Source organism: Myxine glutinosa, chromosome 1 (genome assembly GCF_964187855.1).
Source record: "Myxine glutinosa chromosome 1, kmMyxGlut1.1, whole genome shotgun sequence".
Classification (NCBI taxonomy): Eukaryota; Metazoa; Chordata; class Myxini; order Myxiniformes; family Myxinidae; genus Myxine; species Myxine glutinosa.
This window is the reverse complement of record NC_136261.1, coordinates 345,408,105-345,423,719: the sequence shown is the minus strand read 5'-3', so window position 1 is coordinate 345,423,719 and position 15,615 is coordinate 345,408,105. Positions and strand designations below refer to the sequence as shown.

Sequence of the window (15,615 nt, the reverse complement as noted above, 5' to 3'; positions counted from 1 at the left end):
AAGAGGTGTCGAGTTAATCTTGTGATAGCACATTAAATGTGTGTTTTCCAATCGCGCGGTTCATCTTTTAAGAGTGCTTTAAATGTGTGTTTCTCAATTGGCCCGTTACTAGATTTTGTCGCAGGTTCTGACCACAGTGCGCTTTCATGTTTACCTTTTTGAATTCACAGTGGCCATAGAGTCCTGCTCTTCTCTCAGATGACACGAATGCTGGACATTCTGCAGGATTATCTCGAGTTCAGAGGTAATGGTAAATGTTTTTTTTGACAGTTGTTGACGATGTGATGTGGTATGAAACGACAAACAGCTTGGAAACAATTTTATGAGCATGTTAGCCATTTGTAAGAAGCATGTATTTGTTACATCTACATGGGGGAAAGAGGGTGGACGGAGGTTTGGAGGTGAGGGGAGTAGATTTATTTTCCTTCAAGCTTGCACTTTAATGCAAGTTTGAAGGAAATCAATAGCCAATGGTACAAATGCAGTATTAAAGGGATGTATAACTCTTTATTTGTTTAAAGGCTTCAAATAATGACAGCTTTCAACCAGTTGCACAATGTTTAAATACACAGAAATTCACAGATCCAATCTAACATACCATTTTAAAAAGAACCAGTTCATGCACGTTGGAAGCACAGCATTCAAAATGGAGAGAGGCTTAGTAGACAAGACGGATTTATGGAAAAAGGCCATGTATAAGCTTCTAGGTGCATTTTTTTTTTTTTTTTTTTTGTATACTGAATCGAGGCTCGTGAAAGAGCTAACATTTACTTCACAAACAAATCGACCAGACAAACAAAATACACAAAAAGAGGGAGCGGAAGACAAGATGGGGAGAAAAGGGGAAGCACACAAACACAACATCCGAGAGCAGGGAGATGTGTGGAAGGGAGAGGGCCCGGGGGGAGGAGGCATGGGAAGGGGGGGGGGGGAGGGAGAAGTATAAAGCACAAGGACACCAAGGACTTCCAGGACAGAAGTTGGTATTTCAAAAAGGGGAATTGGGGTGAAATTAGCGGGGGTAGAAAAGATCAAGGTTTTGGATGGGGGAAGATAAGAGATGGTGGTGAACAGCTGTTTTAAAGACTTGGAGGGTGGAGTGGGATTGAAGAGAGTGAGGGAGTTTGTTCCAGAGGTGGGAGAAAAGAGGAATGAAGGAGTGAAGGTGAGCAGAGAGTCTTGATTTTGGCAGTTTAACCAAAAGAGGGTTGCAGGCAGATCTTGTGCGACCTGTAGGAATATTTGCGGGACAGAGCCCAGAGAGAGCTGGGGGGGGCAAGGCCAGAGAGGAGTCGGTAGAAGACGGAAAGACCACCAACCTGCCTGCGGTGAGTGAGTGAGAGGCCCTTGGAGTTAGCTTCATCGCGGGAGATTCCAATGATTCTGAATGCGTTGGTTTCAACAGTGCTAAGGCGAGCTAGGTGTGAGGCAGGAGCACCAGCCCAGAGGGGAGAGCAGTATTCCATTGAGCTGCGGATGAAAGCCTTGTATGTGGTGAGGAGCTCAGGTGTGCCAAGGAAGGACTTCGCACGACGGAGAATGCCCAGTCGGCGACTGGCTTTGGAGGCCAGATTTGAAATGTGGTTTTTCCAGGAAAGATCATGGCAGATAGTGAGACCCAAAAGCTTGAGTGACAGAACTTCTTGGAGAGGATTATTCAGAAAGTGGATGGGAGGGTTGTCCAGTCGGTCTTTTCGGAGAGACATCGTAAGAGTGTGAGATTTGTCAGGATTGAAAGACATGTTCCACTTGTTTGCCCAGTCTGTGATTTTGTCAAGGTCTGCAGAGAGTGAGGAGGCTGCAGACTGCCGATCTGAGGGATGAAGAATGGAGCGACAGAGAGTAGAGTCGTCAGCAAAGAGATAGAGAGGATTTTCAAGAGAGTCAGAGAGATCATTGATGAAGACCAGAAAAAGCACAGGGTCCAGAACACTGCCTTGGGGAACTCCAGCCTGAACAGGAAGAGGAGATGAGAGAAACCCATTCAGGGCCACACGTTGACTACGACTAGAGAAGAAGTCCGCCACCCTTGCGTGGAGATTTCCATGGATACCAAAAGAGGAGAGTTTGGTGAGCAGAGCGGGGTGCCAGACTGTATCGAAGGCACGTGATATGTCAAGGGAGACTGCTCTAATTTCCTGTTTGGCATTGAGGACCTCCATCCATTGTTGAGAAAGCAGAAGCAGCATGTCCAGAGTGGAGTGTTCAGGTCTGAAACCAAATTGATGATCAGAGATCAAGCCATTGGAGAAGAGGAAAGATTTCATATCTGAAGCAATGATGGATTCCATGACCTTGCTGATAATTGGGAGAAGGCTGATTGGTCTGTAGTTGCTGGGATCTGTTTTTGCACCTTTTTTGTGCAAAGCGGTGATGTTGGCAGATTTCCAAGCAGATGGAAGATGACCTTGAGCAAAAGAGAGGGTGAAGAGAACAGAGAGAGGGAGTGAAAGAGCGGAAGAACATGATTTTAGGACCCGTGGGCTGATGCCGTCAGGTCCAGTTGCAGAATCAGAGTCGAGGGTTGACAGACACTTTTCCACCTTGTCAGAAGGAAAGGACACAGAGTCCAGGAGCAGCTGGGTACGACTGGGTACGGTGGGTACAAAGAGGGATGGGTTTGGGACACAAGATTTGGAGGCAAACACAGAGTTGAGGCATTCGGCTTTTTCACGTGCGGAGTCAGCCGTGTGGCCATTTAAGGTGAGGGAGGGGATGGAGGGGGAACAAACACCAGAAACAGATTTTACCAGACGCCACCAGGATTTGAAAGAGGGAGACAGATAAGAGAGTTCGGTCCTGAGGACGGAGAGATATTGTTTCCTGGCTCTCCTGAGGGTGGACACACACTTGTTTCGGGCTTTGTGAAAGGAAATGAGATTTCCTTCCGTTGGATTTGCTTTCCAGGAGACGAAAGCAAGTTGTTTCTGGGCAATAGCCTCACCACAAGATTCCGTGTACCATGGACGGGAGGAAGGGTATGACAACTGAAGACGAGAAGGGATAAAACTGTGCATGAGAGAGAGCAATTTACTTTGGAAGAATTCCCAGGATGAGTTGATGTCAGAGGCAGTAGAGATGGGAGACCAGTCCAGATGATTGATGGCTGCTTGAAGACCGTGCCAGTTGGCCTGAGTGAAATGCCAGACTCGTCGACGCTGAGGAGGCTCTCTGAAAATGGTCAGAGAGATGTCCACTTTAACAAGCACATGATCAGAAGAGCCGATTGGAGCAGAAGAAGAGCAGCAGACATTTTCAGGGAAGTTAGTCATAACCAAGTCCAGAAGAGAAGATTCTCCGTTGACTGAGATCCGGGTTGGGAAATTGACAGATTGTGTCAGTCCCAGTGAGTCACAGAAGTCCTTTGCTGAAGAGCCATGGCTGGTGAGATAGGTACCCACCCCCAGCCAACTGGCATGGTGACAGTTGAAATCACCACATATAAGGAAGAGAGAGTTGGGATGGGTAGATAGAAGTTGGTCCATATTATCAGACAGCGAGATGTAGATGGAGTCATCACTGTTTGGTGGGCGGTACAACACGCATATGAACAAAAGGTGGGAGCGAAGGGGAAGCCGTAGCCAAAGGTATTCCTGGGGGTGAGGTGGAGAGAGGGCAGTGCAGGGCGAGTGAGGAAGAGAGTTTTTTATAAAGATAGCAACCCCACCTCCAGAACGAGGCTCAGGTCTATCATACCGGAGGAGGGAGTAACCTGGGAGAGATACCAAGGAATCAGAGACATCATGAAGGAGGAAGGTTTCTGTTAAGCAGATCACGTCTGGTTTGTCAGAAACAACCTGTATGGAGAGATCAGTTAAGTTTGAGCGAAGGCCCCGGATGTTTGAGGTCCATACTGTTAAGGAAGAGGAAGGGGGAGCATCGGATACAGAACGGGGGGGGGGGGGGGGGGGGAGCGGTAGGGCAGGATGTGGAAGAGGAGGAAGAGGTAGGGAGAGCTGTTGCAGGTGTGTCAGAGATTACATAATAGCTTGGAGAAAGGGAAGAATGGGGCGGACAAAAGGTTTGATGGTGTTTGGGTGAGGCGCAGTGAGGTGTTATTTGAGGAGGGGGAAGAGTGAGGAAGAAGGTTGAGGAAGATGAAGGTGAAAGTTGGAAGGGGGAAGAAGCGGGGAGGACGCTTTGAGGAGGAGGGGTGAGAGGGGAGTCTAGGAGGGGAAGAGTGAGGGAGAGTCTTGGAGGGGAGGGGTGTGGGGGGAGTTTAGGAGGGAAGGGGCAGAGGGGGAGATTTGAAAGGGATGGGTGTTTGGGAAGATTTGGGGGGGAGGGGCAAGGGGGAAGATTTGACAGAGATGGGCGATGGGGAAGATTTGGAGGGGAGGGGTGAGATTGGATTTTGAAAAGTGTACGATTTATGGGAAACGAACATTTATTGCAAAATGAGTTTCTTGAGACATTCGAGTCAAAAATACGTTTGAGGACGCTGAAGGATGGGTGGAGTTCTGGAGAGTTTAGGGAATGAATGAAAGATGCACTGTAAGAGATGGAATTTTTTTTTTGAATGAATAGAATTTTGGGTAAAAGTTGTGAACTTCACTTTTTAACATAATTAGGGTATGCTGAATTCGATTAACCCGGTTCCCAAGCCGAATTTTGAGTTTTGAATTTTGAGAATTTTGAGGGTTTCACTGTTGATTCAGCACGACATATGTTGTTCTCCAAGACTGGTAAACCAGAAGCAATGTCACCGACAAGTGATGCTCTTCATTTCCATTTGATGCGAGTACACTATCAAGCCATGGTATGGAGAAATGCTCATTGTGCCATACCTGACCTTCCTGAACCTGTGGAAATGGGATGGAAACGTGGTGATTCAGGACTAGAGCCTATTCTGATGTCACCGAGTCCAATCCCAGAAAGTTGCCTCGAGATGATTTGTTGTGCATGCCAGAAGCAATGCAAGACTCGACGCTGCAAATGTCGCTATTCAGAGTTGAGGTGCACATCAATGTGTACCTGTCAGCAACAGAGTGACAATCAGACCTCTTGTATGAACATGATGTCGTTTGGCAAAACAACATGTGTGACATTCCTGAATGTTTGTGCCTCATGGCCATGTATACTTAATTTTAGAATAAATGGTTGTATGAAACATTGTCTTATTAAAACCATTTCCCATGTTATAGTGTCCAATTTCAATATCAGTTTGAATGTCTCTTTCAATATGTCACCAACCATAATATGGGCGACTGATTTATGAAAAAAGGCCATGTACAAGCTTCTCGGTGCATTTTGGGGTAAAAGTTGTCAAGTTAAAGTAAAAGAGCTGCATGTATATACATGATATATAAATGCTTGTTCAAATAAATTGTCCAAAAAATGGCAATTTGGCGGCCATTTTGTTTATGCTAATTTGAAGGCCAAAAACTCAGAATTCGGCTTGGGAACCGGGTTAATCGAATACAGCATCCCCTATTTATGTTAAAAAGTGAGGTTCCCAACTTTTACCCAAAAATGCACCTCACATTCACATTTCTCAGAAATCCGTCTAGACTCAGTCTAGTGCTCTAGTCTATAGGTGAAAGCAGCATTTTGTTTTAGTGCCATTCCAAATAATCCAAGTCAAGAAAAATATTCCCTTTTATAACGCAGAGATTAAAATATCAATGATTCTTTTTTGCTAAAGACAAAAACAATAGCCCTTTCCTATGTGTACACATAGTGTCCTGGATTTTCCACCTATCTGTGATTATATAGTATCATGATTGACGAAAAGTAAATGTAATGAAATTGTGGCTAAGTTGAACCCAGGTGCTATGCTGCCTCTGACCACTGAGAGGCTCCCATAAGAACTCGGACGGACAGCGCTCCTATCATTCCTGTGACATTTATTCTGTGTGGTAGTGCATACTCAGATGGTGCGTATTACTAGATGTTCCAGGCTTGCTTGTACTAATTGCAAATCCATCATTACTTCTATGATTACTGAATACTGATATGATGCTTGTTGATTTCTTGTAGGTGTTGCTAGAGATCGATTCTGAATTAAACTCACTATTGGGACAATGTTGTAGATCTGATTTTTACAACAGTAACTTTGGTCAGGCAAAGGCAGGCCACGATCCTTGTTCCCAGGCTACCCCGTTGCCCAAAGAAGGAAAAGTGACATTTGTCTTCTATGAACCATTTTGGTTTGGTGAAGATGCCAAAAGCTTGAAACGTCTATCCTGAATGGTATATGGTATAGGTTTTGACAAAACATTTGGAAAATTTCTTTTATCGTACTTTCCTCACTATTAATGTAAGCATTAATAATGCCACTGGCCCATTGTGTACTGCTCTTTTGGTTGGAGGCCCATGCTAATAGATAGTCGATGATTTTATGGCTTCTTACTCAGCAAACCAGTTGAACTCACTGTATATCAATAAGGAAAGAGAAATTATTGAACCAAACAGCAGCATTATGCGATAACTTTGTTTTATCGGTACAGGGTATAGCTATGAACGCCTAGATGGCTCAATGCGAAGTGAGGAACGTCACCTCGCCATCAAGTCCTTCAGTCGTGATGCATGCACCTTTGTTTTCCTACTCAGCACTCGAGCAGGTACCTCAATTCTTGCCCATTGGCAAAGTGTGCACCACATTCGACTCAAAGGAAACATTACATGTGGCTGGTTAAATGTAATGCTTTGTAAATGCTTTTGGAACTTTGTACTTTTTGAATTTCCATTTTTGCTTCATCACCTCCGTCAATGACTACTGTGTGCCGCCACTGTAGGTCGACGGAGGTTATATTTTCACCCCTGTTTGTCTGTCTGTTTGTCTTTGTTTGTTTGTTTGTCTGTGAACAGGGTATCTCAAAAAGTTATAAATGGATTTGGAAAAAACCTGAGGGACAGCTAGGTTGGGTGTGTGACAAGGATGAATTGATTAGATTTTGGTGAAGATTGTGTATTTCCTTTCCTTACCCCATTTCTCAGTCCTCCATTGTGTGCCAACTCCCTCTGCTCCATTGCTGCGTTAACATCACACATCTGACAATCAGCTCTTGTATGAGCTTTGAGCTTGATCTTTATAAAAATAAATATACTTGCAAATATTACAAGATAACATCAAGAATACCTTTGCCAGATCTGCATTCGGACCTTAACCAAAATTTAATCAGCTTGTTCTTGTCACCTACCAAACCCATCGACTAAGCTTTGTCATAATCCATTTACAACCTTTTGAAATATCGTGCTATATATCGTTTTGGCCCCATCTTTCAGTGGTGAAGAATCACTTAAAAATTCTAAGATCCAAGTTTGGATCTTCACCAAATTGAATATATTCGTCCTTGTCACACACCCAATTTGCCTACCAAGTTCAGTCCAAATCCATCCATAACTTTTATCCTGCTCACTGTCAAGACAAACAGGGGTGAAAACACAACCTCTCTCCTCCATTGGTGAGATACGGTCTGATACGGTTTGGGATACGGTTTAGTCACTGTCGATACGGTCTGGCACCCAGCTCTGCTCACCAAACTCTCCTCCTATGGTATCCATGGAAATCTCCTCGCATGGCTTGCGGATTTCCTCTCTGGTTGTGGTCAACATGTGGCCCTGAATGGGTTTCTCTCATCTCTCCTTCCTGTTCAGGCTGGAGTTCCCCAAGGCAGTGTTCTGGGCCCTGTGCTTTTTCTGGTCTTCATCAATGATCTTTCCAACTCTGGAAAATCCTCTCTATCTCTCTGCTGATGACTCCACTCTCTGCCGCTCCATACCTCATCCCTCAAATCGGCAGTCGGCAGCCTCCTCACTCTCTGCCGACCTGGACAAAATCAGACTGGTCAAACAAGTGGAACATGTCTTTCAATCCTGACAAATCTCACACTCTCACTATGTCTCTCCGAAAAGACCGACTGGACAACCCTCCGATCTACTTTCTGAACAATCCTCTTCAAGAAGTTCTGTCATTCAAGCTTTTGGGTCTCACTATCTGCCATGATCTTTCCTGGGAAAACCATATTTCCAATCTGGCCTCCAAAGCCAGTCGCCGACTGGGCATCCTCCATCGTGCGAAGTCCTTACTTGGCACACCTGAGCTCCTCACCACATGCAAGGCTTTCATCTGCAGCTCAATGGAATACTGCTCTCCCCTCTCAGCTGGTGCTCCTGCCTCACACCTAGCTCGGCTTCACGCTGTTGAAACCAAAGCTTTCAGAATCATTGGAATCTCCCGCGATGAAGCTAACTCTGTGGGCCTTTCACTCACTCACCGCAGGCAGGTAGGTGGTCTTTCTGTCTTCTACCGACTCCTCTCCGGCCTAGCTCCCCCAGCTCTGTCTGTGCTCTGTCCCTCAAATATTCCACCATTCACCACCATCTCTTGTCTTCCGCCATCCAAAACCTTGATCTTTTCTACCCCCGTTAATTCACCCCAGATCCACTTTTTTGAAATACCGACTTCTTTCCTGGAAGTCCTAGCAGTGTCCATGTGTTTTATACCTCTCCCACCCCCCCACCCCCTCTTCCCATGCCTCCTCTCCCCAAGCCCTCTCCCTCCCACAGATCTCCCGATGACCCTGTTCTCTACTGTTGTACTTGTGTTCTTCCCTCTCTTTCCCCATCTTGTCTCCCGCTCCCTTTATCATATTGTTACGGTTCTCTACGCCGCCCTTCTTCCCCTTACCAAGGGGGGATTAATCCCCTTGTCTTTCTGGGCTTGGCGGAACCGAGACTTGCAACGTCCCTTCCAGACAAACGCGGAGTAGGGTCTCGGGACCACTTCTCGCTCGTACTTAATTCCCCGCGCTGCCCTGGAAGCGAGGAAACAAGCCTCGCACGAACCACGCGTGGTTTGAGTACGCCGAGCGGATTGAGTACCACGTTGTCCGTGCAGTCTTAATTAGTGGAACCCGACTTGAGCGATCCTATTCGTGCCACGCTTAGCCAATCGAAGAAACCACAGAAACAATCGAATGGAAGAAAGGAAGAACACTGGTTTAATTATTCCCACACGTATATACAATGTTCAGGGACGCAGAGACACAGAGTAGCCTTAAACAGTCTTACCTTATACCCAGACAACGGGCCCTTCTCACACTCACACAGGGGATTGCAGATGGGTAGATGTTCCCCAACGCGTCGACGTGGTCGTCCAGAGACGGCCTCCGTCCGGCTCTCCACGGCCCCAGCACGTCCCGCGAAGATGGTAGCAGGCGATGGCAGGAACCCGTAGCGCGTCTTCCGAACAAGGCAGATAACGAGGTGGAACGGCGAAGGGCGGGACTTTTAGCGCGGCTGGTGATTACTCAGCCGTTCTCACTCGCGCGTCTCAAATGCGCTGTATATCGGTTCATGCGCGTCTGGCTGCACCCGCATATCTGTACAGTTCTCACACGCGGCCAACTCATCTTCCTCGATCCTCTGAGCTGGTTTAGTGCGCGCGAGGTCTCGTGCAAGTTCTTTATAACGATCTTCTTCCGCGCTAGTCCTCATGCAAGTCCTTTTCGCGCCAGTCCTCTGCTTCAAGTCCTCCGCTTCAAGTCCTCTCCCATAACTGGGGTGGGGGCCTTTTGCGCCACGGGTTTTATAGCTACGGCCCCGAAGCTTCTGGAACCATCTCACCATGCCCTGTGATGCAACGCCGCCGTCACCACCTCTGAGCTCTGATTGGCGGCTCGCGCTTACCGTCCGCACTGCTGCTACCGCTCCTGATCCCGATCCTCCTAGCCTGCCTCGTGTCAATTCGCTCAAAATGAACCAACGTTAACGCAAAAGGGATTGAGGCTACGGACGTAGGATGATCGGTGGCAGTAGGGCCTATTTTCTCTTGGCTCTTACTCAACGCAGAACTAACATAGGAAATGGACTATTCTCACACATACTAAGAAATAACTACACTACAAATGAGGCTACATGTTACTTGTGTGGCTATCTATGGGGGGGCAATTTAACCTTTATTATACAAACTGTACAAACTCAAAACCGCAACAATATGTTTTATGTCAGTTTTTTTTTTTGTGATTAATGTTAGCTCTTACACGAGCCTCGATCTTGTATGCAAAAAAAAAAAAGAGGTAGTAAAGTAGTTGAACAGCCATTGCCATGTATCAGATTTTTATTTTCCAGAATTTATTTCGCAGAATCTCTCTCTTCTTGCTGCCCTGAAAAGCTCCTGCTATTTGTGACTATAGTATGATACAACTGACAGGTTGATGCGTGATTGCTCCTGTTCTTCGGCTGACTAACTGCTTTACTGAAGGAATGACACATAGTGAGAAATGAGTGATGTTGCTGAATTGCCGGTTCACAGGTGGTGTGGGATTAACTCTGACAGGGGCGGACACAGTGATTTTCTCTGACAGTGACTTCAACCCACAGAACGACTTGCAGGCAGCAGCTCGTGCACACCGTCTGGGACAGGAGAGGTGAGTTTGAACATTATCATGAAATTGTGGAATTTAGGTATGTGTGGTCTGGGCAGGCATGAGGATAAAATGAGAAAATAAATACATTAAAATGAGCAAATAAGATATATTTTTATGACTATCTACATATAAATATATCTATCTTTCTATCTCATACACTACATGACCAAAAGTATGCGGACACCCCTTCTAATTAATGGATTCGGCTGTTTCAGCCACACCCATTGCTGACAGGTATATATAATCAAGCACACAGCCATGCAATCTCCATAGACAAATATTGGCAGGAGAATGGGCCATACTGAAGAGCTCAGTGACTTTCAAAGTGGCACCGTCATGGGATGCCACCTTTCCAACAAGTCAGTTTGTCAAATTTCTGCCATGCTAGAGCTGCCCTGGTCAACTGTAAGTGTTGTTATTGTGAATTGGAAATGTCTTGGAACAACAACAGCTCATCCGCGAAGTGGTAGGCCACACAAGCTCACAGAACGGAACTGCCGAGTGATGAATCATGTAGCGTGTAAAAATCGTCTGTCCTCGGTTGCAACACTCACTACCGAGTTCCAAACTTCCTCTGGAAGAAACTTCAGCACAACAACTGTTCATCGGGAGCTTCATGAAATGGGTTCCGATGGCCGAGCAGCCGCACACAAGCCTAAAATCACCATGCGCAATGCCAAGCGTCAGCTGGAGTGGTGTAAAGCTCGCCGCCATTGGACTCTGCAGCAGTGGAAACTCGTTCTCTGGAGTGATGAATCACGCTTCACCATCTGGCATTCCGACGGACTAATCTGGGTTTGGCAGATACCAGGAGACAGGTTCGACGATATGTTTGGCCTGAACGAAATTGGAATCAAAATAGCGGTGTGCAGAGAGTCAGCCACCATACCGCCGTAATGACATCAGACATAATCACATCACCATGTCATGTGACCAGATCCTCAGCTCTGATTGGTATACGTTTGAAGGGACATACATACATACATACATACATACATACATACATACATACATACATACGGATGGATAAACACTGTTCTAGACGGCTTTGCCCTATAGACTATGCCATAAAAAACAATATTCACAAATTATTCAGTCAATTCCGTCAACGTATAATTACCTTTTCTTCAATCTACTTTACGGAGAAACCTTAGCAGTCTTAACAGGTGGTGACGGTTTTGCTGTCAAAGGGCATTCCTCGCAAACCCTATATATATTACACGCTCCATTGGGAACAAATTCCCTTACAACAGCCCCGTGGAATCAGGTTGGCTGCATGTGTGTGTATATATATATATATATATATATATATAGATATATATATATAGATATATATATATATTTTTCATTCTTTTTAATCTAATATATAAAGCTCTTTATAACCACTGGCTCACTCACTGACTGACTTATATTAATGTTCGGTACCTTCCGGGTGTCGTAGAAAGCTGAAATTTGGTGTACCGATGGACATCGAAGCTGGTACACCGGGAAATATTACAGAACAATCGGGAAGCATCCGCAAATGAAAATTTATGTAAAAAAAACAAACAACGTCAATCGATATCTACATTTGAAAATTGTAATTTATTTTTACTGGAAAGTGTGAAATATACATGACAATAATGTCTATAAATGAAAAAATGAAAAAGCGTCCATAAATGAAAATTTACGTAAAAAATCCTAAATGCATAAATAAAAAAATTAAGGAAACCTAAATTGATATCTAGCAGCAGGTCGGTAATGCTTGCATATAATCATAAAACTTCTATTTATTATGTACCTATGTATGAAGCAAGGTTTGTTATTGCTTACACAATATGTAAGCATACTCCACTAGTATATGTATATTATACATGGTGTCCCATAAGTCTGGAACCATCCCATAAGTCTGAAACTATAGGGCAAAATGATGAAAACGGCTTGTATTCACTTAAACGAAAGAATCGTGAATCACTTATTTTGCCCTGTGGATCCAGACTTATGGGATACCCTGTATATATGAAGATTATTAATTCAGTTCTCCAACCTGGCCTCACGCCTCACTGACTGCAGTCCCAGAAGGGACACTTGCAGTGCAAAGATGCCAAGATAAAATGCTTTCACCAAGCAGATGAAAAAGTGAAACTATGGACCAGTTTAACTCTTTTTGAGGCTTGTCAGTTGTAAGGCAGAAGACCATGTGTCCATGTGGCAGATGGAACTTCTTCTTACCAGATCGTGCAGCAATAGTTGGCAGACTTGATCTGGTGTCCTCACCAATCACAGTCAGGGGTGAAATCATTAACCATTATAAAGCCATAAGGCTTCAAAGTCATTAAGTGGGAGTGGATGGAACAGTGATGAGTTGTCTTGAGTTGATCAATAAGGCTGATGTACTTACCTATGAATTGTTTCAACTGGGTATGATTCTCAACCCAACTATAAACTGTCGAATGGGGGCGTCATAGGCAGGAAGTTGCATCACATGGTACACTGTCTCTTGGATGGAGGGTAAGATTGGTGTTCATGTGTTAGCATTAGTTGTGGATGTTAGATATCTCATGGTATATTGTGTGCAATAGGCAAGTTATCGCACCATGCTCAAATTGCAAGTTCATGCCACCTTTTAAATTCAAACATCTGACCTGGCCAGCCGCTTTGTGAAAGACTGCGGCCAAAACCTTTCCCCAGCCAATGCTACAAGAAGTTGGAAACAATTTGAGCTGTTGAAAGAGGAAGTAATAGTTGCAGATTATGACTTACAATTATTTTTAAATTGCACACAGATGAGCTAAGTTTTAATTTGTATCTGCACATCAGGCCAGTTAAGGTCATCCGGTTGGTCAGCCAGAAAACTGTGGAAGAAGCTATGCTAAAGCGTGCAGTGGCCAAGCTTGCATTGAGTCAGGCTGTGGTCGGTGGTTCAGGAGGTGGTCAAGATGATCAAGATCCTGGGAACGTCGGTGTTGCCCAGGTTGGGGGCCTTCATTTCCTCTATCTTCGTGTTTAAAAACAATATCATATACAGGGCGTCCCAGGTGGAGGTACCCATTTTAATTCTTTGAGTAAAACAAGCACACACTTTGAACGTTTTATTTAGCACTCAACATGCTCACCTTTTCTTTCAATACATGTCTGGAGACGTTTAGCAATATTATCCATAACTTTTGCACAAGTGCTTGATAAGCCCTGAACAGCTTTGGTGACATGATCGCATAGCTCTTCCAAGGACTGTGGATGTGTGGCAAAAACATTGTGTTTGATAACCCCCCTCCATCCCCCTCTCCCCCTACAAAAAAGTTCCAATGAGTGAGGTCGGGGGGCAAGCAATGGGGCCACAACTGATCCATTTGTTGGGGGAACAAGGAAATCACAAATGTTTCGTGAGAAATGTGGAGGAGCACCATCTTGTTGCAGATAAGTTGAACGCAACCGGCGTTTTTGCCGTAGTTGAGGCACAAAAAAGTCGACATGTTTGGTATTAAACAAAACTTCAAAGACTACTCAAACGGTTCCACATCAGTTTCAACTGAATAGTAGGCCTCGTGTGTGATGATGTCATGTCCACTCCTGCATCATCAGATGCATATGGCTGTCGAAGCAGTTTCTTGACGATTGGGCACAATCCTGGTCGTCCTACGCAGGACACTCGAATGGCTCATTCATCCCAGTAAGCTGGTACTCATTTTGCCGACCTCGGAAGGATGACAGGCTGAGTCAACCCCACCTGGTGTTAATTCAACGACCGACCAGGATTTGAACTCAGAACCCTAGAATTCCAAGCTAACACCCTAACCATTAAGCCAACACCAGGCATAGGCCTAATGTGTGCTTGTTTTAATGAAGGAATTAAAACGGGAACCTCCAAGCAAGACACTCTGTAATCTGTATAATCAATTTTCTTTGCCACCTTCATTATTTCTGTCTTTTTAATTTTGCTGTTTATTTTTATTCCACAAGGATGGATCAAATTTGACCTGGATTTTTTTTTTTCCACCAACATTATGGATTCAACACCACTACACTAATGTCCACTCCTGAACAGATATGAAGAAGAAACTTTGGTTGGTGAATATCCTCAACTTGTTTCAGGATTGATTTTTAGATCAAGCTCTTGGTTTTGCAGCACATGTGCTTGGTTCATGCCCATCTTCAACAAGAGCGCGAATTGCTTTGCAATCCATGTCCTTTACCGATGTGATATTTTCTTCCTATGGTATAGCTGTCTAACTTTCTCATAACTAACTTCCTCATAGCATAACTTTCTCCCGATGGCATACGTCCAAAAAGGGCATATATCTGAAAAATCGACAAAACACACTGAAACTCGAACTTGCTCTGTAACTTATCATAATAAAGGCATGTACCAACTTTCAGTTGGATATGTTAAAGCATATGGGGAAAAAAATCTGAAAAAGCACAGGTGGAACGGACGGACGGAAAGCAAACCTATAGTCCTGTCCGATGAAACCAGTAGGAGACCAATAATTGGCTTAAGTTGAATATAAATGTCCTTAATGACAGGCAATCGTCACCATACTAAATTACAGCCATTATTCTACATCTTTCAACTGGCTTGATCCTTTCGCTGACCATAAATATTTTTTTTACATTCCACCCTCTATTTCACTTGCTACCATCTCGATTTTTCAACACATGCATTAAAGCAAGAAATGTGATCTATGGGTGTAGCTTGCCAACACCGTGAAGACAAATTCCCCCAAAAGTAATTAATTTTCATAGGTTACACTGACTTTTATAATAATAATAATAAAAGTCCAGGTCAAATTTGAATCACCCTCATTTCTTATTTGATTCTATCTCATTGTGCTCTTATTTTATTTTAAACTTTTCCATCACATTTTTAACCTGTCCCACCAGCTGATGTCTCTCCTTACAATTGGCCTTGACTCACTTTTGGAGAAATCTGAGTCGTCCATGCCTGAGCTGGACCTTGAGTCTGTGCTGGGGAGGTCTAATCGAGGATGCTGGGTTATAGAAGATGATAACAACCCAGAAGGGCTTGGGGAGCCAGATGACATTGGTAAGCTGTGAATGCTGCTTCGTCTGGTATATTCCATGGTATGCAACTTGAAAATCTTGTGGCTACAGGTTTGATTTTTCTGGTGCCTAATTGGGCCAATCTTAACTTATTTTTCATTTGAATATTCTTGGTCAATGCTGAACAAAGTTGCCATAATCTTGCTGCTTTACATTTCATTGTGTCATATTTCATATAAGTTATTTTTATTTGTCGTCAAAA

The 15,615-nt window shown here is 44.3% G+C and overlaps 1 protein-coding gene across 2 annotated transcripts in view; it reads left to right on the top strand.

Annotated features, from left to right (window-relative positions):
* Nucleotides 1-15,615, top strand: part of CHD1L (chromodomain helicase DNA binding protein 1 like) — a 155,189-nt gene that overhangs the window by 62,017 nt on the left and 77,557 nt on the right. For both annotated transcript variants that reach the window (XM_068098272.2, XM_078769862.1), the window contains exons 11-15: nucleotides 171-244; nucleotides 6,450-6,563; nucleotides 10,259-10,373; nucleotides 13,173-13,326; nucleotides 15,234-15,396. In XM_068098272.2, coding sequence (XP_067954373.2) covers nucleotides 171-244; nucleotides 6,450-6,563; nucleotides 10,259-10,373; nucleotides 13,173-13,326; nucleotides 15,234-15,396 — 620 coding nt within the window. The remainder of the gene's footprint in view (nucleotides 1-170; nucleotides 245-6,449; nucleotides 6,564-10,258; nucleotides 10,374-13,172; nucleotides 13,327-15,233; nucleotides 15,397-15,615) is intronic.